At 38.8% G+C, this 25,958-nt stretch overlaps 1 protein-coding gene across 2 annotated transcripts in view; it reads right to left on the bottom strand.

Moving 5' to 3' along the window:
• Positions 1–14,827, bottom strand: part of LOC124638575 (transcription factor SOX-12-like) — a 91,289-nt gene extending 76,462 nt beyond the window's left edge. The window contains exon 1 of one of the 2 annotated variants that reach the window (XM_047175591.1): positions 14,275–14,827. In XM_047175591.1, the coding sequence (XP_047031547.1) occupies positions 14,275–14,394 (120 nt within the window). In that variant the 5' untranslated portion in view covers positions 14,395–14,827. Of the gene's footprint in view, positions 1–4,650; positions 4,808–14,274 lie in introns of those variants that run through there. The other variant, XM_047175593.1, reaches the window with a different exon arrangement.
• Between the last annotated feature and the right edge of the window lie 11,131 nt (positions 14,828–25,958).

Genomic DNA, 25,958 nt, shown 5'->3' on the forward strand with positions numbered 1-25,958 from the left:
AAATTGAATTATTCCTTTCAAGCGTATTTCTCATTAAACTTGAAATTAGTTACTCGCTTCTTTGGGTTCCTAAACAGATGGTCAGTGTCTTTGTTCCAGTTAATTCTAACTTTGGGTTGCAAGATCAAAGGTACCTATTAAGTTTAGTGCGCTCCGAAAAGGCCTCTTTTCTTTTCCCCTGTACCAACTTTTCTTATTCCGAGAGCTGGTTCGGAAATGGGAGACATTACCGAGTCAATAGATGCCGGTACGAACCGAACAGTCAATAAGATCTTCGCTTTTGAGCCGATCTCGTTTCAGCTAACTTCTGGCTTACGACGTGATTGGAATCCCTAATACTACATTTTGCAAACTATTCCCCTTGATTGCGTAATTTTAATCAACTGTTTTATCATTACACCGGTAATCTTCTACTTTCTGCTCCACCTCATATCATCAGCTTGAATTAGATCACATTCGTATTAAAATAAATTCATCGCAAGTTATTTGTGAATATATTATCTCTTTACATTTCCATGTCAATTGCTCGAGCTGATAATAAGACGCATATACTCGTAGATACCGTAAGTAAATGTCTTTCCAATTTTGTACAAATAAATATACATGAGTGTATCAATGAATAAATAACGCAAGCGGCATGTTGGGGTCGAATAAAATGGCGTTCTGTGTCTTCTAAATAAGTAATAAGACGGCGCCATTTACCAAAATGTGATCCGAGGTAAATATCCAGGTGACTAAAACGTTGTTACACTAAACATGTTCGGCCAGGGTCCCTAAAATGTTACGCTAAACATCTGATACGAATCTCGAGGTATTCCCAAAGCAATTACAGCAAGTAGTGTAATAGTCCAGTCGGGGATGTCGGATCACTACTCATTGACCCCGTCCCAAATTCGAATGCCCGGCAACGAGTTTTAATAAAAGGAAATTCCTGGATACGTAAAACGGATGAGAAACTTGTAAGCTAAGTTGAATCAAGTGGCTTAAGGGCTGCAAACAAACAACTTGGTGCCGAAAACAGAATAAACGAAAAAAGTATGTGATGGATTAAAGTTAAGTTTGGCTGCTAAGATTCGGACTAAATGAAATTAGTTGTGATGTAGCCTACAGCCTGAAGGTCGAAATTCGAAGTAGAACACGAACTTTGTTTGCTTCTTTTGGGTCTATGTAATTAACCGTGCATAATTGATATAATTAACTTTGTTATTGTCATTAAGTTGCAGACACAAAAACAAATTGATATTCTAGACCGCTTTCTGCTGTTGGATTGTAAAATCAAATAATAGTACAGCAGAAACTACATCTCAGTGAATTCATATCACACAATTCTTAACGCCAAAGTTGTGCATAGATCCCCAGAGGCGGTGCTGTGCCGTCCCAAGGAAACTCTGGCTGTCTGACGCGGCCCGATGCATCAGCTGCATGTCGTAAAACCATTGCCAGATGCTCCCAATCAACTCTAGGGTTGAGAGAATAAAGAAAAACTGCACTTTTTTGCATTTAGCAATAGAAGTTAGACCATCGAGTTTTTTTTTTTTCAATTCAAGAACGATAAACAAACGATTTGTGTTGTTAAAACTACTTAAATAGAAAACCAGTTTGTATAACAAGAATAATACAAACACGTGTAGAGCTTCAATCTAATAGTTAAGAACTAAGTGGAATGAACCAAACAAATAAATCTATTTGAAAACAAAAGGCCACTCGAGCTTGATGAATCAATACTTATCGACGTCAAAAATAATAAAGCCGTATTTAAATCATACTTGAAAATTAACGAACAGCCCTGAGTTGCAGATGTAAGTCCAAACTATGGTACATTGTCGTTTAATATGGAACTTTTTATTTACACCAAACAAAGTGAACTTTCCGTCCGAAGTAAATGTTTGAATTTATCGCTCACATGCGCTTAATAAAAACTATGTAGCAACAGTTACATTGCCAAGTGCTCTCAAGTGCCCAAACCCCGCGTGTGTTTTTAGTCCGTTTGGTATTAATAATGGCGCTTTTATAGCCGTAGCAATATTATTACTTACTTTTACTAGATAACGCTTTTTATAAACGTCGGTTATAGCATTATGGGAATCTTTAATGGTAATGCTTGAGATGGAATGAAATTGTAAGCGATATGATATATTTTCTAAGTTTATATTCACTTCAGTAATGAGATTATTTATAAAGAAGCCAATTCTATCAATAAGATATTAGAAACAGAATCTTGTACAACATAGAATAACAAGAACCTAATCTAATTCGCTACCATTAAAATTCCGCCCGAAACTCCAAGAAAACTTCTCCATCCAAATTGCATATACCATAAACGCACTCCGAACTAACACTATTAGTCGCTAGCCCCTCGAGACGAGCCGAACGCTGAAACAGAATGCATCTAAAGAACATTGTTTGCTCACTAGAGCGTCCCGAGCCCCGTCCAATCCTCCCAGAGTTGGCACCAGAACAAATATTGGTCGTGTATTAGCGAACATGGCTGTAACAAGTCACTTCTTAGCTTGGCTTGGCTTTTTTCCTTTAAAACCTGTTTGTGATACCCTTGATTTAAAGATAAAGGTTCCTTTTTATTTTGTGACTCCATTTTGTCCTTTTGTACTCATAACATCGAAGAACGCTAATAAAATAGTATGAAAGCTGATATGGAGTTTGATATAACGCAGTCGCTTGTCAGAATTGCATTCGACAAACAAACTCGAACATAGAACATAATCAGCTGTTTATCATTCCATGCAGGTCGAATGCCAAACGATTATGCCTAATGTGGATTCAAGTAACGCATTGGCACTAATTGTGACTTCTGTTTAAACCATCAAGGATCATTAGTGACTTAGGCACGTGTAAACAGATAGAAAATAAACTTCATTTCTTTTAAACTTTAGCAGAATTTATGAAGCTAAATGAAAATGATTCTCTATTAAGATTTATTTTCTCTATTAAGATCATATCGTTTACCAAGTCCACAGCGTTATCAGAGTCAGCTAAACCCTTTGAATCGCAACAAGCAACCTACGTCGCAATATCAGAGCGTTCAAGCTTAATTTGTTTTCACTAACCGTCTTTACAGCTCCGTCTCCCCTTAAAAAATAAAAAGCGTGAAGTCACCTTCACATAAAATTCCCTTTTCCGTCCGTCTATTTGCAATTTTATCTGCCATCTAAAGGGGAGGTTGTAAAAAAGTTTCAATGAAAACGGTCGACTCGCTGCCATATTTCGTTCAGCTTTCTTCATAAATCGTCAGCATTGAATCTCATCTACATATCTCGGAGATTGTCTGAATGTAGATTCGGTTTGTCGCGACCTTTCGGGTTCCGTAGGATGAAAGGTGAGTCTGACTGCCAACTAATCTGTATGTCTGGATGTGGATTTAATTCATAATGTTTTTAGATTTACTTCAAAACATACCATTCATTTCATAAAAATGTATGTGCCTTTTAGCCGCACGAATTCTATGATGGAAAATTTCTCCGAAAGTAACTGTATCTTTTTGATCATGGCTATTATTTTTAATATTCATTGAGATTGTATTCAACTGTATTATTATGAGATTTCTCATTGGAATAGCTAATGAACCAACCGTAGACCCTATTAATCCACCTTGCAATCAAAACTGATTGGGCAAATTGCTATACACCCAGCTAATCCGAATTCATTTTCTTTCTCATTTTTCATCACACCCTAACCTTTGACATTAATGTTCTCTTTAGGTATTTCAATTAATTCACAAGGATTAGATGTTTTTAACAATGGATTTAACGTTAAATATTTAATTGCTCCGCTCGTTACAAAGATCGTAAAATATATGTCTGAGGCATCAATTAGAGAACAGTGTTAGCACTTGAATGTGTAATTAAGTGCCACGGCGTCGTTATTGGGAAGCCAGTTTAAAATGCTTCAATATTTGATTCCATTTTTATTCTATTTTTAGAAAGTTGTTTTCATTTTCGGTGACCTTTCTAAAATGTAAAGTTAATAATAGATGAACATCAATTATATTGATATTAGTTTTACTTTACAGTCTGTTTGAAAATAGATATTATACTATATTCTTAAATGCGGGACAGTGTCGCATCTTTAACTTTTTCTCTTCAGACTTGCTTTCGATCACTTTCCGTAGTGGATTAAAACTTCTGAGTAACACTCGTCGGAATATTATTATGTTGTTCAGTGAAAACCTCACCCTAGCCATATCGGGAGTGCCTCGAGGCACACCGGTCACATTTGAACAGCTCGCCTCGAATATTTTTAAGTTCAAGGGCACTGAATTGTATACAAGTTTTGCTTCGGCTTCCTTGTGCCGGCTTCTTGCTCGAGGTACATTCAACTCTGTAACGTCATCACTAAGGTTGGTTTTACCTTGAGTGTCGGTTGCAGTTTTTTGTGCAAGTTTTTTTGTTGTTCTTGATTTAGTTCAGTAGATCGTGTAGTTTTGATGGTGGAACGGAGTAGGGTGACAACTGGTAGACCAGAATTGGGTCTAATAAACATCTTGGTTTACGACTTTAGGAGTTTCGAGGGGTCTTTTATTTCAGTAGTTTTGTGCCGAACTGCGTAGTCTGCTATTGACGACCATTCAAAACTTCCGTTAATGTGATTAGAAATTCCTACCTAGTATTAGACATCAGAAATATTCTTACTTACTGGTCGGAAATTTTGGACGATCTCCCAAAATTATGCAAGCATGTTCAAAGACTGTATTTATCACTTAACTTAAACAAAGTTACTGCACAACTTAAATCTCACATCCGCATGGCTAAGCCAAAGATTTAGTGAAACAAACCACTTAAGATAACAGGCGTGCGCTCATAAGTCTTCCGGACGCGTCACCCAGCGGATGTTTTCTAGTGTTACTGATTCGATTCGTACTTATCTGCATTTGATGACATCATGCCGTCGATGGAAATAGGCCAATCCGGCTTTAAGACGTTACTGCAGGTATTTAGACGGATCTAGAGAACAATCCACCCTTTGATCAATAGTATATGCTAAGCTTGCAAGTTTTTATTCAGTGCATTCTAGGAGATGGTACTTTAAGTAAGATGCAAGTATTGATGTGGTATGATTAAAAATGTCAAGCTCATGCTGATAAAGAGGTTAATGCAACAGAATGCAAGTAGGAGGAACGTTAATTTATAAAGCAATAAATTAATCCTCAATAATGCATAAATTTATGATTAAAACAGCTATAACACAAATAGAAGGCATCTAACACCTACATGACAAGTCATTACCAGAGTTTCGTAAGACGTGTGTATAACCTCTAATGTTCATTTAATACCAGCTGATTAGTTCATAGAAACGTGAACAAAAAGTATACAAAACGCGAACAAAAAGTGAACTTATGAGTTCATCTCAGTTATTAGTTTAACGACTCAATATTAGTGCAAGAACTTGTGAAAATCATGCCATCATATTTCATTATTATGTCAGTTATTTATTTAGTGAAAATTATACTGAACTTTATATCATGCTGTTTTTGTGGATCAACGGTTTTGTAATCGTTTGTCACTTTTAAACTAGATGTAGTTTTTGTTAACATTAAAATTAGACTTCTTGCGTGACTGGCAGAAAATGTCATTAAGCTTATTAACAATTTTAATTTCAGTTTCACAAAGATAAATCTAAATGTCTTCCCAAATTAGTCAAATGCAAATAAAATTTGAGATATAAATCTATGCACCATATACAGCATCCATTAAATATTAAAATTAATGTACATGGTATCACTTTGCATTAAAAATCCAATTCAATATGATTACAGCATAGTTGTTATCGTTTAGATCAATGGTTAGCCAAAAAATGTTTAAAGTTCACGGCCGAGCTTAGTAACCGGTGATAACGATCAGGTTAATTGTACTTCGTTAAATTTGGATGTGTTTGTTGATAGACGCTTAGCTGTTGCTATGTTCGATTCAGGTATAAGCAGAGAAGATGATGATGATGATGAAACTATGAAAAAAATGAGATTATTTCTAAATGATCATATAAAAACAATAATAACTTGAATTAGTGTACCTAATACTTCTTCAATAAACTAGTTTAGTACTTACTATAGACGTGCAAAACTAGCCAGATAATAATATTACAAGAACTGTTCCTAAACAAACTTCGAGACTAGAAGTCGATTATCCATTAGCAGCTCCAGAATCAGCAAATTATTACACGAACCATAATAACGTACAAACGAACATTTTTCCGGAACATCGCAAAACTGTCGATCAGCAAGTAATCATGTTATAGCTTGTTTTTAAGAACGTCCAAGTTTCCAAGAAGATATTATTATATCTCTGAGTTCCTGATTAGTTCGGCAAAGTGCAAGATGTTAAATATCGTTAGGTACCGTTTTTATAAGAAAACTTTGCGCTATTTACACAGCGGGGTGAGGTAGTACTTGATCTTTAACTTTGGCTAAGTCGCTACTGCAATTCGTAAATTTCAAGCCGCTATGAGGCTGTGAGTAACTTCAGTTCTAACTTTTAGTAAAATTTTGCAGAGGAAAATGGTAAAGGTCTGCAAATTGAGATCCAGAACACTTTAGCGGTATCATTTTTTAACGGGATTCTGTTGATTGTACTCAGCTATGTTTTGATAACTTGAGAACTGGTTCGGGTGATCTTCAAAAACTCATTCCGTCATCAGCAACTTTTCCCATTTAACAGAAGTCCAGGCAAAAACAGATGCTCATACGAATCTAGAGCATAATCCCAACTGTGTAGTATCATTATTATCAGTACCATTAACGCAACAGCTCTTTTGTTATCTGCTAACACATAATTAGGACAAGTAATTTAATCACCATTAGTTGTAGTTAACACGAAAATGCCTGATGTTTTAGTTTTGTTTATTATAGGTTTACTGTCAGTTAATGAAGAGGTTTGGTGAATTATGAAATAATTGGATTGGTCAGGTAGAATCTGATTGTAACCTATCTTGACTTTGAGAACTAAATCCGGAAAAAAAAGATATCAAATCTTCCACTGCACTTTGATTTATTAATTCGCAGCTCATAGATGAAGGCCCAGATTATCCATGTTGCAAGCTTTCTTGAATTTATATTTAAAACCCATTCAAGTTCGAAGACAGAGCAATAAATTTCCGGCGAGCCTAACCAAGCTTACACATATTTTTCCAAAGACTCGCGCTGGATAAATACATTTGCATGTTCCCCCAATAAATTATGGCGTTCATGAAAGTCTAGTCGCCCGTTATTTCAGTTAGACCCAAAGGAATTTTGATAATTCACACGGCCAAATACGAAGCGATTAATTTAGCCGGCATTCTACGAACTACCCGGCCGTTCCTCATAGTCACGCTACAGAAGGCATAAATCATGCGAATGCCTCGGCAGCCGATGCTGTTTTTTCAAGCTATTTTTAAGCTATTTAAACTTCAAGCCAAACGTTGAGCTTGCAAAGAGCGATTTGTTCCACGACAGCAGTTGAAATGTTTGAACGATTTTTTTTCTCCGTTTTCGCCTGACTTTTGGGCCTGAAATGCGATTGCTTAAGGCAGACTTTATTGCTGACGTTTACTGCTGGTGTCGTTTTAAATTCTGTACCCACATTGTACAAAAAGGAAAAAAGGTGGCATTGACTACTTTTTACGGGAATGGAACGAATTTAACGTTAGGTTCAATTTGCTCGTATTTATTGCCGAAGCTCTTTCAAGTACCCACGTTCAAAGTAGTTTTTAAAGTTACAATGTAACTATGAGAACCTTTATCGAATGCAATTGAAAGACACAATACTTCAGAGAATATTCCAACAAATAAGAGCTGAGTTATGTTGAGGTATGAATTTATACTCATCGATAGTATATCGTGCTCCGTGTTCAATTCGATACAATACAATATTCATTCCTTTTACACCGGCAGGAAACCGTAAGTAATTCCAGACCAGACCAGTAAGTCTGTCTAGACGACTCAGGGTCAACGGTTGGACAATCGCACCTATAAGTTCAGAGGTCTTCCTCACTTAGACTAGACTTAAATCCAACTTAATGTATGCAAGGATCTCTAAGCTCATTTCGCTCGCTCACGAGTGCTTCAAGCTGTACTTGGAAGCCTTTTAATAGAAACAACGTTGCGTTCTAGAATTGCAATTACGTCGAGAAGAGTTTCTCGGTAATAGTAACCCTATTTGCATAGCGTTTTATATTCATTTTTTTAAACTTAAGTAACAAGTATAATTTCATTCCAGAAATACCCAAAGGCTTGAAGTTTAAAAGTTTAACACACAGGAAATTTGAGTTAGATACTTTTCTAAAAGTAAGACGCCTCCAACCGGTGTCAATGCTAACTTTCCAAAAAGCGAGGAGCATCCTGTGTCAACGTGCTGGAAGTCGCCAACTTTCAAAAAACTAGATTAAAAGAGAGAAGGATTTTTCCAAGTCAATAAGTAGCTAATTGTATAAAGGGGCTGTCTACGGGTTAATAGAGTAACGCGATTAAAACTCACAATTGAATAGAAGGACGAACAAAAAGTTTGGAGCCGTCGACCACTTACGCGGCTAACGATCAATAGTTCTGTTATTGTGATGCGAGGGTGTCTTGGAATTATATGAGGATTACCAACTAATTCCGAAGATGATTTGGGAATCAAGGAAACCGGATTGGATGAGTGGGGTGGTGCCGCGTCGAATCTAAATTACGTTACGGAGGAAAATAGATAGGACTTCTCTCATAAATAAACAGGACTAGCTTTCTTACTGTAGATACAGTGGATATATTTACTTTTGTAGTATCTACTCATTGTGGAATTATTAACTATGCGAATATTATTTATTTAACTAAATATAAAAGAACAAATATAAAACAAGCACTTAATCATAACCTTCACCTAACCTACACAAAAAATAACATATGTTCGTTACGAAAAATCATAAAGGGGAAATGAAGTTAGCATTCGAGTTTCTTTTTTCGAAAGTGTCGGGGATCGAGTGTCGTCCTTTGGTTCGTCGTAAACTTTATCGTTTTTAGAGTTCCGTCGGCTTAATGACGGCGTTTTAACGTTTTGAAGGCTGCTGAATATTTAAGGCTTAAGTTCCGGGTACGGTGTTTTCGGTTTAACGGTTCGGATTAACCAGGGTTGTAAATGTGATGAAATTTCGGTAAGAGTTATGTTTGGGGTGTAATTTATGAGTTTCGAATAGGCTTGTGAGAGACAGAAACTTTTGAAAACTGTTTCAAAGGATAATAAAATAGTCTACCAGTCTACTGATACATTCGCGATTCTTGGAAAGATTGGTTTAGACTTAGCTACAGCTGACAAAATTAAACATAACAATGATTAGCATAATGCTGATAATTTTCGGTTTTTATCAGAAAGTAATTTACTTGCATGTGATAAGATAGTCGTGACTTTCGCAATTACTGACGAAAGTGATAACATTTAATTTTGTTTGGGTGTTGATTTTAACTATCTAGGAAGAAATGGCTTGAATTTTAATCATCTTAGTCAACCCATGACTTGCTGACTATTGAGATAGCCTTAGAAATATGGTTTAAAAAGTCTGGGTGAAAAAGAAGGCTACATTTCTAGAACTGCAGAAATCTCAATTCTTGATACAACTAACACAGTTGTAACAACTTACTGAAAATACCGACCGCAGCAAGATATTTGCCGAATGAAAAATACCCTACTTATCGCAAAAAAACTGGGAAGGAAACAAACAATAGTAGCGGAAAATACGAACCAAAGATATATGTGCAGCAGTTTTGTTTCTCCGACTTCAGCCGCCGTCATCGCGAGCCCAACGAATTTATAGCTATTTGGACTTCAGACTTTCTGTTTTCATGCGGGAGTTTCGCCAGGAATCTAGTTTTGGCTTGAGGTTTAATGTATAACGTATATCGCGGATTGTTGATGAAGTTTTACGTTCTTATGAGGTTCTAAAAGATTTGCGGTTTTCGGATTTTAGTGGCAGATGGTTGAAATTTATTTTTGCAACTTACATTAAATTATGTTTAATGAAAGCTCTTTGAAATACTCGTTTTCAATCACAAAATTAATATTATTATAGGTACACAAAAATTAATTCCCTCAAAACCAAACACTATTTTTTCACTTGAAATGGAGTTTCAACAATCGGCTTACGAAGAAGCTTGAAAAACTCAAAGAAAAGAAAATTATTAAAGAAACTGGAATCCATTAAAATTCTCTGAAGAACCTAAATATTACTATTCCAAAATAAAGGGTCCGAAAACAAATTAATTTTCAAATTAGTTAAAATTGGTCTGAGACGCGAAAAAAGTCAATTAACGAATTTATTTTTTACGCTCCAGTAATGCTAAATTTTTCAGACCTATTTTATTACTTGCTGTATTTTACATCAGTGATTTCTAGAACATAATTTATGTTACATTTCAGTAATGGAGCAAGATCGTTGTTACTACTAACTGCAAAGGCGTAATTTAACGACACAAATATAACCATAATATTACTTTAGCCAAACAACCGAATAAGTACGATAATTTCACCCATATTACTCCTAACGATATCACGTTAATCCTTCTCTTTAAGGAAATGCTACTTTAAATTGTTCCATATACGTATACAAATAAAGATTATTGTTGGTTAAAGGCAGGTAAGTCAAGATTATTCTTAAGCAACGTTCAACTATAATAGGACTATTAAAAACACCCACGGGTTGCAAATTGCAAGTGGCTTGAACACAATCAAATGCTGATTTGCTTCAGCTGCCAACACTGTTTTAGTGTAAACTATGGTAATTAAAATTTTGGGTGGCTTTGCTGATTTAAAACATAGCAGAACTCGACACTACAGAGGAAGGAGTAAATGTAGCATTGAATTTAATGAAATTGTTTATTATCCTCTTAAGAATTAATAGCTTCTAGTGGTGGAGTACTATTTGAAGACCTACACCCGGAAAGAAGAATTACTCACTCAAACAAATAGCGTGACACTCAATACTAATAAAAGAGACAATACACAGGAAGAAATCAACATAGTTTCTCATTTGTCAAAACACAAATTGAACAAAAAACTGCTGCTCCACAAATCACGTTATCAGCCCTTATTCTAGGGTTGAACTCGAAATACCAAACACGGAGAATTCTTGAAATGCCTGCATATCGTGAGCCGCAGTTGTAACGTCGACATTATAGGGAGGAGACACGAAGCTGCCTCGCTACTTGTACGACACTTTTTCTACGAACTCAATGTAAATTGTTTCAAAGATTTCGCGTTAATGCAAATGACTACGTTAATCGCTTTTTAGTGCTTGCCGGAGTAAAGTTGTGCGAGTTTTATGCTTTTCGTAATGAAGGGGTAATGGGATACAGTCCGACTACGAACGTTATATTGAATATAGTCATGATACGTGCTTCTGAACGGTCTTCATGCTTTTTACATTCGTGTCTCAAATAGAACAGTTAGTCGCAAAACTAATGCAATTGCACGAGACAAAATCGAAGTAGTTTTAACCAGAATAATGGAAAAATATTTGGAAATTAGACAGGCACGTTACACTGTGCAAATCCAATTTTCCGCAAACACCAAAGTCGGGTGAAACATTTTTTCTAAATAAGTAGAGAACGTTGAATAGCAACGGGTAAATAAAAGTACGATAGATAACCTTGTGTAACAAAACTGTTGCTGTACTCTTAGCTTCGCGTTCGACAAAAAATGTTAACAAAAAATAACACAGCCAGTCCGGTCGGTCGCTCGCTACATAATGATCCAAAGCTCCGCCCTTAGTTAATTTTGCATTTTTTTGCAACAACCAAAAGCTAAATTTTAACGTCCATTTTTTTGGCCAATAAAAGCATATCGATTTCATAATTATTGCCTAACAAAAAATTGACGAAGATGGTTTTTTTCCAGCGTTTCGGTTGCGGATTTTAAGACAACTTAATTCTCCATGGGCTACCCTTTTTTGCCAGAAGCAATTAGTCATAGACCCGACGTATGATATCAGCTACTATAAAAGAATCTTAACAATCGTAATTTTTTACAATATTCAATAAGTCGTGATGACAGAAATGTCGGTAATTGCGCGCAATCAGTACAATTAAATATTGCAATGATACTGTTAATCGTTTCCTTATATTAGCAACGACACACGTTTGTACGTTGTATTTCCTTGTATCTGATTGGCAAGAAGCTGCGCGAGCTGAGGTTATCTCGCCGAGAGTGGCAGTGTATGAACTCTCGAGAAACACTCGCTCGCCCAGCGGATGACTAAAAATACATTGTTACGTGTTGACATTGAAATGTTAATGCACTCTCCGCTCGACGCATTTCATGGATACAGCATGGCCTTAATATATGTCTTTTTATTTTATTGATTGTTTTGACTGGTATAGCTTCATTTCATACGATATCGCGTGAGCCGCTGTTTATAATGCGATAATGCGAAAAAATCATAAATGTGTTGCGGTGTCGTTGCTCCCGGCCGTGTGTTTCGTATCGTTCGCGTCACCAGTGTGTGCAGCGGATTTATCACCGGCCTGAGCCACGATACTTTATTTTATTCATTACCGGCTACCGAGTTTTATGAAACATTTATATTTTCAAGTGTCCATCTCATTTATTTCACGGTCGCTTAATTTATTGCAGCCTTTTCTATCGTTAATCTTGGTTTTGTGCAAATCTCTTTACGTGACTTGTAGCATATTTCACAACAATTTTTAGTAATTCATCGCTTGCTTAATTAATATTGTCACCCAGACGTTTTGAAGTTAATTCTCGTTTCAATTATAGGAGTAATCAATATTACTAACAATTGCACGTGTGATGGACGTTTTATTTTGTATTTCAAGGTTTTAATAATAATATTCAAATGTGAGAATTTGTAATATTAACTTTAAAATTTCAACACTACTTATTTCCAAGGTTTTATAATATTACAGCCTACTTAAGATTTTCTTACATGTATTGAAATATTTAATTAGGAGTTTAAAATCAAATAAATTCTCATAGTAAACGAGGAATAATTATTTTTTTCGAGAGGCTTTAGTTTTATTTTTATAGGTACTTGGAAGTTTTATTTCACAACTAAGTGTCATCACAACTTTTACGTTATAAATTAATGTAGTATTATTAATTGTATGAAAATTAAGTCCATTATTGTCAAGTCTTTCGCAATAACATTTTTTGCCAGAATATTTCCGACCCTAAAATGCGAGCGTTCAATTTATGTCTCAAGTCTCGTTGAAAACTTTATTCCGGGATTAAAATTTTCGATTTAAGTACGCTTTAACACCACGTGGGATTTTTTATTGCAGTGGGTCTCTCGGATCGCATGTCTGTGCATCATTACTCCTCGTTAGTAACCAGTTTAGTCAGCGAATTGAATTTCAGTGTCTCGGTAATAGCCGCGTCGGCCAATGAATGTTTATTACGATTATCTCGCAAGATAATAGGGGACTAACCCTTTTCAACCAACACACCGAAATTACAAATTGTTTAAGTTAAATGGGCCGTTTGTAGGACTAGCGTTCACACACCAGCCTAGCAGAAATTTAATTAATTTGACCAAATGCCTATTATTTTGATTGTAACGTTGTTTTGAATTGTAAAATGCTATTTATTAGGTATGATTTTCAATTTATTATTTTTTCCTGTAGGTCGAAAATGTAGGTAGTAGACAGTGAGTTTTGAATTTATTGACCACATTTTCCGACTAGTTAAATTACGTTTTTGATTGAATGTTATTTATAGGTAAGAGTGAAGTCTTACACGTCATGTTCAATGTGTTTACAAAATATATCCTTTAGCCATGTGTTGACTACTTTCAGAGCGATAAAATTATATTGCGCGTTACTTTTTGTATATTTTTGTCGTTGAATTACAGTTAGTATATTTTTGTGCGTATGTCACAGATTCGCACATTTTTTACGAGTTCGTGCGTAAATATTTTTGTTATTGATAGATATAATTTTAGATAAGATTTCCTTGATTCAGGGTATTTTTTACGATTGATATAACTTTGTTTGTTACACGATTTTATTATTTTGTCGCGTAGTTTCGAAATTAGAAATTTAACCGTCATGGAAAATAAGATAGATTTTTTTTTCGGATACCTTCTTTTAATTTTATTTTAACAAGTTTTGAATTTATTCGCGTGTACGTTATTTTTTTGATCTATTTAATTTTTTTTACTTCATGTTTATTTGAACCTACTTTTCAAACTTTATTTTTATATTGCCCGAATTAACTTTATTATTTTGTTTAGATTTTTTTATAGTTTGGGAATTGTAGTTTTCACTTTTGTCACTTTGAAAAAGTTTGTAGTTGGACTTACCTGAGTGGCATCCGTGTAAGGAGTTGATGAGTTTTTGTCGACGAGCTGGGAGCCGAACACGGGCACTCCACTCGACGTCGGCGACAGGGACCTCACATCCGACACTTGTTGGGGCACCATTTTTGTTTATCCAAAAAAATAAACCCCAAATAAAACTTAACACAAAAAAACACAGTTCACCTATTGCACTTAAAAACACTAAAATACTAATTTGTTTGAGTCCAAAAAAAATTCATAAGTTTCTTAATAAAATATTTATAACAGTCCAAATGGGGCAACGAGGAGCCTCTGTTTGTTCCCGAACCGCAGCCTCTCGGCGGACGAAACTCCGGAGACCTCCCAGTACCTGGACACTATCCTAAAAGCTTTCTCTTCTAGAACGAGATATCTGCTACTATCTTCGTCGCCGGCGAACAGTCCAAAAGTCATAATTTTAGCGGTGTCCCGACCGCAGTTCAGTTAGCACTGCGGGGCGATCGTGTCATAATCAATCGGGAGCGACGAGTGGTGTGGGCTTTATGCGGCTACGTTCGCACTCCGCGGTGACAGAGAACCTACTGACTGAGCGGCAACGTGCTGTCAATATACCCGCGCGCTCAGCTGTTCGCCCCTGCCCCGCGCCGCGCAAGCGCCCCGCCCTCCCCCCGCGTCGCACTCGCACGCCGGCGGCCGGCGGAAGCGCACGCTTCCTCCGCGCTTCCCGCCGTGCCGGTCCGACCGGTCGCGGTACGAGCTGTGGCCGCCTAACCGTAACCCACAGCCCACGGTGGCCGTTTTAAATGCAAATTTTAGATGTATGAACACTTATTTCGGAGTTTTACGTAAGTATGAAGATGTGTTGGCAACTGTTTCCCGTAAACTTTATGTTTATTAAACTTTTATGCGATAACCGACTAATGGGACAGCGTCTACGTTTTATGGTTATGGAAACTTTGAATTAGGTTTACTTTTGCTTTTTAAATGTTTATTTATTTTCTTGACACTAAACTACTACTGTCTAACTAACTTTTTACAATACTTACCTAATAGGTATGAAAGAAATGATGTACTTACTTGAATAATGTTAACATGAAAAGTTAATTGCTATTCTTGGACCTAGGAACTTAACATTTATGCTCTCTTTCCATCATTTCATTATCCACTTAAAGCAGTTTAAAACGATAGTACGTAATCAGTGCTAAAGGCTTGTCTATGTTATGATCAAGCAATTAAACGTAATATCTAGTACTCCACATTATTGTACATAGCTTAATTAAACTGACAATCATAATTACAACTGTACCTTAAATAAATGAGGTCGCTAAAACAGTTATTTACTTAACTATATAAAATGAAGATATTCCCCAAAAATATTCCCATTTCCCTCAAGTTTACACCCGGCAATTTGCCCAAAAGTACCCACACTGGGCACAATAATTTATGCCCAATTTAACTACTCGGAACCCACGGGTTAAGCTCACTATAATTATCATGGTCATTCTTACCTTTTGTCAAAAGAAACTCCATAAAGATGGTTAAACCCAAAATTTGTATGCATCAGAAGGTTTATCATTTGGGACCCTAAAGACCCCTTCAGAAAATGAACTACATAAGTATGAATTAAATATGCAATAAGTCAACTAGGGATAAATTTATTAGCCTAACTTATCACCTTTTGAACACTTTTTACTTACTCATTTTTATGTGACAAATACAGCAACTAACATAAACTCATTTATGTACATTCAAAGTATTTAATCCATTTTGCTAATGCAATAAGAACAGTGCCTAATATTACTGTATCATTGAAACTGTCTTAATTTTTTTATTCTTGGACCTTTCCATTCTTCTCAAATGATGGCAAAATTATGATCCTTCTGGATTTTCCTATATCTTGACTACAAGTGATGTCCCGACTACCATCTGCCGTGTGGTTACAGTTTACCCGCATCCTATTGGGTGTGGTGACCATTATTCGGGACATAAAAAAGACGTAAAGTTTTATACTCCAAAATTAAGAAACTTCAATAATAATAGGCAGACTCGAAATGAAAGTTTAATTAAGTTAGCAAAACTTAATTATTGTTAGTTAAGTAATTTCAAAATATAACAAGTTACAAGATATTTGTGTGTACAAGAAATATGTAATTAAAATGTTATGATTGATATTGTTTAATTAAACTTTTTTGTAATTCAAATCACAATCAAATCTACATGATAGGTACCATATCATCCTGTAAATAATCCCTAAAAAAGATCCCTGTCAATTATCCTAAAGACAGCTGTAAAAAAATAAAATATCTACCATACAAGCTCAATTAAGTAAGTTTCTATAAACAAGTTAGGTACCAGATTTCCCAGAAATTATCTTAGATGACGCAATGTTAATCAGGATTACAGCATCACTTCAACTTTCTACTACAAAACTGTGGTTAGTGCAGTAGGGCTAATATACTAGGAAACTATAGAATTCAAGTCAATCAATTTTATATTCCTTATTTATTTTACCTAAGTAAAAGAGAGCACACAGAGAAGTAAGTAAGACACGCGGAGTAAGGAAAGTCATTTTGTTCTCCATGGCAGAAGGAGTGTTATGTATTTTAGAGGTATATTCTATAATATTACCTATTTAAAAGTGATGATCCTATACTATTAACCAGACAACATTAATCTAGGATTTTTGGAAGCAAGCCTTTAAGATATAAAGAAATTGTGAAATTAATAATTATGCTTGAGATTTTCCATGTATCCCAAATACCCTTAGGATATTTCTCTTCACTGTTGGTGAAAAGATACACTACGAAAAATACCTTTGATAAAGACATTTAAATTATATCTTTTGCCCGGATTCGAACCCACATTCACACACTATCAAACCAAGACTAAGTTTTTACTATAACCTAATTTCCTATAAGTCAGATAAGCAGATGCACCCCCATGAGGTAACCACATTAGACCCGGGGGCGCAAAACCCATGGATTGCTTCAATTATTTCCAACAAAACCGAGGAACACCTGACGGAATTCGTTAATTCGTAACAAGTTATGAATATTGAATAGCTTCACTGTGGTTTTGTTTTCACGGTTTTTGGGAATAGGGGTAGGTGTAGGCAGAAATGTGAGGTGAGATACTCCAGGCGAACCTAAATCACTGTGCCGGTGCACAGGACTTGTTTCTGCAAACCATGGCAGAGTGGTCGATAGGCGTGGCCGTAGCTGCAGAACCATATTTTGTCTCTCCTCGCCCTAACTGGGTGGGTGACGTGGACTCGTCTGTAGCTATAATCGGCTCAGCGGATCCCAACTGCACTCCTCCTATACTCAAGGAAAGGGGCTCGGGATACGTTGCAGCTAAGTGGGGTGAGGTCATCATCTTCGGCGTATACTTTTCTCCGAATAGGACCCTTCCCGAGTTTGAAGACTTCCTTGACAGACTTGGGGCCTCTGTTCTTCGGATGGCACCAAGCCAGGTTTTGATTATGGGGGACTTCAATGCGAAGTCTACTGCATGGGGCTCCTCCCGACCTGACATACGAGGACGTGTTGTTGAAGAATGGGCGGCGGTAACTGGACTCGTTCTTTTGAATAGGGGGTCAGTTAACACGTGCGTGCGGTGGAACGGGGGCTCAATAGTGGATCTCACTTTCGCTACGCCGGCTCTTTCCGCGCGCGTACTAGATTGGCGGGTTGTGCAGGATACTGAAACCTTATCCGACCACAGATACATTCGTCTGGATGTATCTGTGTCTTCATACAATGACGCTGCTGCTCGACATTCGAATGCCCAAAAGTTTCCACGATGGGCACAAAAGCAGCTTGATAGAGAATTACTGGAAGAGGCCGCCATTGTTCAGGCGTGGCTATTGCCACCAACACGCTCAGAAGCGGCCGACGTCAACGTCGGGGCCCATCGTTTCCGGAGCGCCATGACGGCGATCTGTGATGCGGCCATGCCTCGTGTGCGCCGGCGACCTTCTAAGAAGGAGGTCTACTGGTGGTCTCAGGAAATGGCGGGCCTCCGGCAGGCCTGTATTCATGCGCGGAGGTGCTACTCTAGCGTCCGCAGGCGACGCCAGCGCAGCGACAGCCTTAACATCTTAGAGGCTGAGCTTTATGAGACGTATCAGGCTGCACGAGAAACTCTACGGGTGGCGATAATCCGGGCGAAAGACCAAAGCAGAAGCGAGATGCTGGATGGCCTTAACCGCGATCCCTGGGGACGCCCGTATCTCTCAGCAAGGAACAAACTTCGTGCTCAGGGCCCCCCACTTACGGAGGCCCTCGAACCTCAGTTAGCCAAGTAGTGGAAGCCCTATTTCCCAATCGGGCAGAACATGTACCTCCAGTTATGGCTCCGCCTGAGGAGGAACAGCACGATGAAGAGGAGATCCTGCCAATCACTGAGGCGGAGATGAATACTGTGATTTTGAAGGCGCGCTCCAAGAATAAAGCTCCCGGCCCGGATGGCGTACCCTCCAAGGTACTAGCCATGGCACTAAGCGATGCGATGAAGGATCAGCTGAAGGAACTGTTCGACGCGTGTTTAACGTCGAGACAGTTCCCTGAGCCTTGGAAGGAAGGACGCTTAGTGCTTCTGCAAAAGCCGGGTCGGCCGCCAGATTCACCTTCGGCTTACAGACCCATTGTCCTGTTAGACGAAGCGGGTAAGATGCTGGAGGGGATTCTGGCCAGCCGCATAACTCGACACCTTAATACGACCGGCCCCAACCTGTCGGATGCCCAGTATGGCTTTCGGGCCGAACGATCGACTGTGGATGCCATATTGCACCTGAAAGCAGAGGCGAGGGAAGCGGTCGCCGGAGGGAACGTGCTGTTGGCGGTGTCACTGGACATCGCCAATGCATTTAACAGTCTGCCATTCAGCTGCATAGGTGAAGCGCTCCAATTCCACGGAGTGCCTACATACCTGAGGCAGCTAGTGGCAGACTACCTGAGAGGACGGAGCGTCTGCTACCAGAGACGCGACGGGCGCATGGTACGGTGCTCTGTTACGTGCGGTGTTCCGCAGGGGTCAGTCCTGGGACCACTCCTGTGGAACATCGGATACGATTGGGCCCTGCGTGGCGGCTTTACCGCCGGGCAGGGTGCAATTTGCTATGCAGATGACACCCTCGTTACCGCTCGGGGTGAGACTTTTGACGAAGCAGCTCAATCGGCAATCCAGTGCGTGTCCCTGGTCATCAGCCGTATTGAAGCGCTCGGACTGCGCGTTGCTCTGGAGAAGACGGAGGCCCTAGTATTTCATGGACCCCGGCGTCGTCCACCTGCCGGGGCCCACCTTGCCCTTGGGACTACAAGGGTAAGAGTTCAAACCAAGATGAAATACTTGGGCCTGGTAATAGATCGATTGTGGAACTTCCGCGAGCACTTCTTGCAGCTTCAGCCAAAGCTAATCAATGCTGCGTCCTCCCTTGGTCGATTGTTGCCGAACTCGGGCGGACCAAGCGCGATATGTCGGCGGCTATACACGGGGGTGGTTAGGTCGATGGCGCTCTATGGAGCACCGGTGTGGGCAGATTCTTTGAGGAGCCCCTCAAATAGGGCTTTACTGCGTAAGCCACAGAGGATCACGGCGAACAGGGTCATCCGTGGATATAAGACCGTTTCTGCGGAGGCCGCATGCGCCCTGGCTGGAACCCCCCCGTGGGATCTAGAGGCACAAGTGCTCGCGGAGATTTATTCCCGGAGAGCTAATGCTCGCTCGAGCGGCGACCGTCCTCCGCCCGAGCTTGTGAGAAGATGGCGCGAGCAGGCGCAGGAGGATGTCCTGTCCCAGTGGAAGGATAGACTGGCGGCGCCTACTGCTGGTCATTGGACTGCGGCGGCAATAGGGCCAATTCTCGAAGAGTGGGTGGGAAGAAGGCACGGAGTGCTGTCCTTCCGTATCACCCAAATTTTGACCAACCATGGTTGCTTCGGCTACTACCTGCATAAGGTGGCTAGACGGGAACCTACCCCCGTGTGCCACCAGTGCGGTAGTAGCCCAGATACAGCGCAGCACACCATTGAGCTGTGTCCCGCCTGGGACGAGCAGCGCAATGCGTTGGCGGCAAATACCGGACAGGACTTCTCGCTGCCGAATTTGGTGAGGGTGATGATCGGCAGCGAGGCCGGCTGGATAGCCATAGATACCTTCTGCGAACAAGTAATATCGCAGAAGGAGGCGGCGGAGCGGGTCCGTGAGGCAGACGCTCATGCGGACCCAATTCGTCGCCGGAGGGTGGGCAGGCGTCGGACGCGTTACGCCGCCCAGATGCCGCCCTAGCAGCAGCCAGTGGGTAGCAGACCGGGGAACTCCTGCTACCTGCATTGCACGAGCTGCTGCTGAGATGGATCGCCAGTAGATGGAGGCGACCAGCCACTGCCGAGAGGTCACGAAAGTCGTCTTTGGTCCTCGTGGCCCCTCTCTAAAAGGCAGAAGACGGCACAAACGCTGAGGTTTTTAGTGGGTGCAAGCCCCACATAACCTCACCGTCTCCCCGGGCGGTGTGTGTATGCGTCAGGCATTTTCCTCAGCTGAAACAAAAAAAAAAAAAAAAAAAAAAAAAAAAAGGTATTGAATAGTAGACGAATATTAGTTTAAACTTTTTAACATATGTAATGTATCTACCATCTACCTAATATTGCAGTTTGTTATGATTTTATTAATTAGAAATGTTGTATGTTGTGTACATCAATTATCAGGGACTTGGTTCTGTTTGTTCTAATTAAAAGGCGAAACTTAAAATGAATATAAACAATATTTAAATCCTGTACACATAGGAGGAAAGTTAATAAATTTCCATGTGACAGATTGCCTTAAAAACACAATTGGCGGTTTCCTGGAAGATACTTTCCTTATTTTTTTCCCGTTCTTAATATAACGTTAGATACCCCAAATTAGAGAGTAATTTAATTTAAATTAATTGTGTTTTTATGATAACAAACATTCGCTAGCTCGGCGTAAATGAGAAATTATAATAGGGATCTTTTTAGGCAATTTCCGAACTTTTAATTCGAGCTTTCAAGACGGGAATTTATGATTTTATTATTCGCTGTCCGAGTTTTCAAACTGGAAATGCAGTTTCCTTCTGTTTTATGGATCTAAGTAAAGAGCGTTTAGTTGAAATTATTTTATTGCAGCTGTTAATTTGTTTTATGGCTGATCAGTAAAATCTGATAGCAATAGTTTAGAATCATTAGAAAACGAGTTATTTAGTTAGAACAGTTATTTTTATAATTGGCAATAATCTTTTACAAAATCATGCCTAACAACCTCAAAAAAGTGAATCATACCTACATAAATACATTCCATATTTTCATATGAAATCGACAGTCATTCACATGATTGATACAAACATAAGTTCGGATGACAGTCGTAATTCTCTTCCCTTCCGCATCGGATTAACTTGTGCAGTAACTACCTACATACTAAGTTAGTTTTACTAACTTTTTTGTTTATGACCAGCACATTATTAGTCTTTATTCATACTTTCCTCGGAGGAAATATATTATGTCGGAAAACTAGCTGTGTCATGCGGTTTTACTTGTCAATAGTCATTGTTTGTAAATACAAACAATATTATTATGCGAGGCATCCCTAATTTCATTTGGCAGTAATCCCTTAAATACCTGAAGAAATTAGTGCTTTCAACTAAGTAACTTATATTCATGTAAAGCATTTGCTAGTGTTAGAGGCTTATTTAAATTTATAATTTAGAATCAACCGTAAAAGTTATTTTTTCCATCCGAGAAGTGTATATTATGTGTATATTATATATTTCCCAAGATTATCAAGATCAGATTTAAACAGACAAAACATATAAGACTGCCTTTTCCTGAAGGTTTTATCAGGCTCTATTTTTTCATGAAACTGCGACAGACAGACAAAGTTTCTTTTACATTTATAATATTAGTGAGGATTGATCCAGCGCAAATACAATTATACCAGGAAATGTCTAATGAGGGTTTGCGAGATATAGATTTTCCACCTGAGCTACATAGCTGTGCAAACAGTTATTGTAAAGATAAAAACCATAACATTGTTTTGGATACTATGTATAATAAAATAATAGGTATTCTTCAGCAGTCTGCGCGATCTAGTGCGACGGCTGGTAAGTCTAAGATGTATACAGTTTTACCTGGGTGGAATAAACATGTAAAAGCTGCATACAGGGAGGCTCGACTTGCTTTTCAAGTGTGGAAATTTTGTGGTAAGCCAGATGCGGGCAGTGAATTTGAAAATATGCGTAAGACACGCAGAGTTTTTAAAAGTAAATTGGAATGGTGTCGTAAAAATGAAAAACAAATTAAATGTAATATAATAGCTGAGAACCATAGAAGTAAGGACTTCGGAAACTTTTGGAAAAACACGAACAAACTGAATCCTAAGTCGAGCCTCCCTGTAAGTATTGGGGGTAAACATGAACCTTCGCACATTGCAAATATGTTTGTAAACCAATTTAAAGTGAACCCCGTAGCAAATCCGGCAGTTAATGTGAATGAAACAGGGGCAGACACTGACGTGAGCATGAAGTTGGGTGTGCAATTCTCGGCTAAAGATGTCACAAAGGTCATTAAAAGTATGGTTAGAGGTAAGTCCCCAGGACATGATCACCTCAGTGTCGAGCACCTAAGACATGCTGGAACACATTTGCCGAGAGTACTGGCTATGTTTTTTAACCTATGTATAAGCCACTCCTATTTGCCAAGCCCACTTATGAGAACTATAGTCGTACCTATTGTTAAAAATAAAACCGGTGATATTTCAGATCCCGCTAACTACAGGCCAATATCCCTCGCAACGGTTATTGCTAAGGTATTGGACAGTTTGCTGGATACATACATGGCACCAAGAATTAGTCTTCATGATGCACAGTTTGGTTTCAGGCCTAGACTATCAACAGAAAGTGCCATTATGTGTCTTAAGCGAACTGTCCGGTACTATACGGATAGAAGTACTGCTGTAAACGCGTGCTTTCTAGATCTCTCCAAGGCTTTTGACCTTGTGTCCTATGACCTTTTATGGGAGAAGATGAGAAATGAGAGTGAAGTGGAAACTGAAGTTACTTATCTGCTAAAGTTTTGGTATGAAAATCAAATAAATAATGTTAGATGGGCAGGGACACTCTCAGATGAATATAAATTGAAATGTGGAGTGAGGCAGGGCGGAATCACTTCCCCACGCCTATTTAACTTGTACATTAACAAGCTGATCGTTGAGCTCAGCAGCACTGGCCTCGGCTGTCATGTTGATGGTGTTGCAGTCAACAACATCAGCTATGCGGACGACATGGTCCTGCTGAGCCCTTCGATCAGTGCGTTAAGACGACTTTTGAAGATATGTGAGAGTTACACGGTGGCTCATGGGCTAAGGTACAATGTTAGTAAGAGTGAGTTTCTGGTTTTTAAAGTTGGCACCAAAAGTGACGTAAATGTGCCTCATGTTTTATTGGAAAATACCCCCCTAAAACGTGTTACAAAATTTAAGTACCTGGGCCACTGGGTCACCGATGACCTATGTGATGACCTGGATATAGAGAGGGAGCGCAGGGCGTTGTCTGTCCGTGGTAATATGTTGGCCCGCAGATTTGCACGGTGTTCTCATAACGTCAAAATGACCCTCTTTCGAGCCTACTGTCAGTCATTCTACACCTGCAGTCTGTGGGTTAAGTATACGCAGAGGGCATACAACGCTCTGCGTATCCAGTACAACAATGCATTCAGAATGCTTGTTGGGCTGCCGCGGTTCTGCAGCGCGTCGGGTATGTTTGCCGATGCGAGAGTCGATGATTTCTACGCAATTATACGTAAGCGTTGCGCCTCTCTAAGGCATAGAATACGCGGCAGCTCCCACAGCATACTCAGAGCATTGAGCGATCGGTGGGACTGTCCAATGTTAGGCCGATGGGTGAGACTGCACACACAAGTTGGAGTTGGATGAGTGTTTTTAAAAATATTTATGTGTAGTTGTTTTTGTTTCTGTATGTGTACCTACTAACAATAGTTTAATAAGTTTTAATGTATTTACTAACACTATGGACCACGGTCTGCAAATAAATGAGTAATAATAAAGCCATAGGTATACGCATGTATAGTAAGAAAACCATCTCCTGACCCCATTGCAAACTATTTTGGGTGTTCCATAGTGGTGTACCTTTTATCAATTTTGTATGGCTCGTGGCTTCAGTTGGAGCGAACATTCCTTAAGCCGACAAAGTAGGGTAAGTTTACGTTGTACCTTCTTCTGGGCTTATGTACAGGCTGATGCTGTTTTGTTTTTAGGGAAAAGTGCCCACAAACGAGCACAGGGAACGTTTACATTTCTAAACAAAAATGATATTGATAGAGATGTGGGCTTTAACTAATATTAGACATTAAAATGAATTAAATTGGCAGTTAATAATTTATCAAATCTCTATCTTTTTATTTTCAGGCTGCATAGGCCCATATATGGCCATTTATGGCTGAAAATATTCGTTTAGCAATCATGACCTATCCTGTTGCTTCGTATAATATATATTTCGATATTTTCCATATAAAATCAATAACTGTTTTCCACGATTTATATATCACCCCAGTACCTTCAGACATTTCATTGATGAATCATCATGTGCCAACCAGTTATTATTAACTATACATATATAACCACAGCTTCTATAGAAATATTCCAACTAAAATTCACAACCCCCACCCAAAAAACGGAAATCCAAACACAAATGACTCAATTCCAATCAAATTGCCATACACAAACAAACAAACTAACAAATTGATTCGCAATAATCACATTTCGATTACTTAGTGCGCACGCGATGCTCTGACACTTGTGACGTCACTGACCTTGACCTGTTGACTCAGAGCTTAGGTCATGTGTCAGCTAGAAAGTTTTTAAACGTCATTATTTTTTATATTGATGATCTTCTTTGAGTCCTCTTTTTAATGTGGTGTGAGAATTTCTGACGTAAACTGTAGATCTTAATAAGGCAAGACAAGACAGACAATAATGTCGGGATACCTTTTTACACACGGTGGGTTAGCCCCATGCTAAGTTATTAATTAACTTGTGTTATGGGTGCTAACACAACTGATAAACTACATAAATACATATTATAACACCCAGACCACGGCCAACAAGCATGCGCATCACACAAATGTCGACCGAACCGGGAATCGAACCTGGGAATTCATGTTTGACAGTCACGTATGGTGACCATTGCGCCATCGAGGTCGTCATAGAGTGGAAATTGACGTCGATCTCATAGCTTTTTATTGATAGATTCTATGAGTATTTTTATGTGATGTGAATTTTTGACGTAAATAGTAAGAAATAATAATGTATTTGAACGGTTTTTTTAAGCAATATGAGAATTTCTGACGTCGATCTCATCGTAAGTGAGTGTAACGTAAGTATTCAAACGTCACTATATCATTGATGTGAAAACAATAAGTTTTGTAATACGTCCATGGCAGATTGTTTGGACTAAGTGAATGACTATGATTGAAATGTGATAAAATCATAATTATCACATCCGCGTCCTTTAGGGATCACTTCGCGCACCCGAATAGGAATAACTCTATAGCCTTCCTCGATAAATCTAACACTGCAATATCTCTTCAAATCGGCCATGTAGTTCCTGAAATGAGCACGTTCAAAAAAGTACAAACTCATCAGCTTTGGAATATTTGTAAAAGCCTGATATCAAAAAT

The sequence above is a fragment of the Helicoverpa zea genome, chromosome 17, assembly GCF_022581195.2.
Source record: "Helicoverpa zea isolate HzStark_Cry1AcR chromosome 17, ilHelZeax1.1, whole genome shotgun sequence".
Classification (NCBI taxonomy): Eukaryota; Metazoa; Arthropoda; class Insecta; order Lepidoptera; family Noctuidae; genus Helicoverpa; species Helicoverpa zea.